The sequence below is a fragment of the Acanthamoeba castellanii genome (assembly GCF_000313135.1).
Source record: "Acanthamoeba castellanii str. Neff unplaced genomic scaffold scf7180000084758, whole genome shotgun sequence".
Taxonomy (NCBI): Eukaryota; Discosea; order Longamoebia; family Acanthamoebidae; genus Acanthamoeba; species Acanthamoeba castellanii.
The window spans coordinates 197,636-198,724 of NW_004457380.1; the positions used below are offsets into that span (position 1 = coordinate 197,636).

Below are 1,089 nucleotides of genomic sequence, written 5' to 3' on the forward strand. Positions count from 1 at the left end.
GAACGTCACGTTCTTCTTCGGCTGGGACCTGACGCCGATCTCAGGCCTCCTTCAGACTTCGAAGCTGGGCGAGCACGCCATCACCCTCCCCGTGGACTATCTCGTCAAGCCCCACCTCATCAAGGGACAGCAGTAAAAACAAGTACTCCAAGAGCCTTGGTTGCTGGTGGGTGTGGTGGGTGGAGTGCAACTCACCCAGGAGTACATAAACAACCCATCACCATCTTCATCAGCTGGTTGTAGCCGTCGTGATGGTGATCACCGGAACTGACACTGCTTCCTTCGCTTTGCTGTCGCCCTCCTCCTCTGGTCGACCCTCCTCTCTTTCGTCCACGCTGCCTTTGCCGTGAGGTCGCTGCTTGGCCTTCAGCAGCTGATCGACTTCGTCTTCTTCGTCTTCTTCTTCGCCATGGAGAGCCCTCACCCTCTCAGCCTCGACCGCTTCATTGCGCTTGCGCTCGACTTCGAGCATCTGCAGGAACGCTTCGAGCCACTTACGCTCATCGGTCGATGTAGCGGCTGCTGAGGTGTTCATCGACGATGACGATGAAGTGGCCTTTGAAGGCCTGTCGGTAGCGGGCCGCCGATCATCGCCATCAAACGAGCGAGAGCGGTCCAGCTGGCGCCGCCGTTGGTCGAGGAACTGCTCCATGACCAACGCGATGGCCTGCTTCGAACACGACGCGCCGCTCGCCGCCAGCTCCTTCACAGTCACATTCTAAATTGAACAAGATGAGAAAAAAAGATCAGCAGAAATCTCGACTTTGTGGATTAATGATGAAATGATGAATGAGACGAGAGATGTAATGCGGAATAGACGAGATCTTTGGGCTTACCTGGGGCAGCGATGTGACGCCGCGTCGGGAGAGCTCCTCCTTGGGCAGGAGGAACTTCACGGGCGTCGTCGATCGTCGCTGGGCCTTGTGCTGGAGGGCCAGGGCCGCGGTCCGCCGCGCCTTGGCCTCGGCCTCGCGCTGGGTCCGGTGCCGCGCCTCGACGTGGGCGTCGTAGTCGCACGCCTGCGGACACTCGTTTCGCATGATCTCCTCCAACCGCCTACGATCTCCGTACAAGCCGGCCGTTGCTCTG

At 59.0% G+C, this 1,089-nt stretch overlaps 1 protein-coding gene across 1 annotated transcript in view; it reads right to left on the minus strand.

Annotated features, from left to right (window-relative positions):
• Nucleotides 1–229: 229 nt before the first annotated feature.
• Nucleotides 230–1,089, minus strand: part of ACA1_214220 (uncharacterized protein) — a gene marked incomplete at both ends in the record, with an annotated part of 1,412 nt that continues 552 nt past the window's right edge. Inside the window, 2 exons of the mRNA XM_004337009.1 lie at nucleotides 230–718; nucleotides 837–1,063. Of these exons, the coding sequence (XP_004337057.1) occupies nucleotides 230–718; nucleotides 837–1,063 (716 nt within the window). The remainder of the gene's footprint in view (nucleotides 719–836; nucleotides 1,064–1,089) is intronic.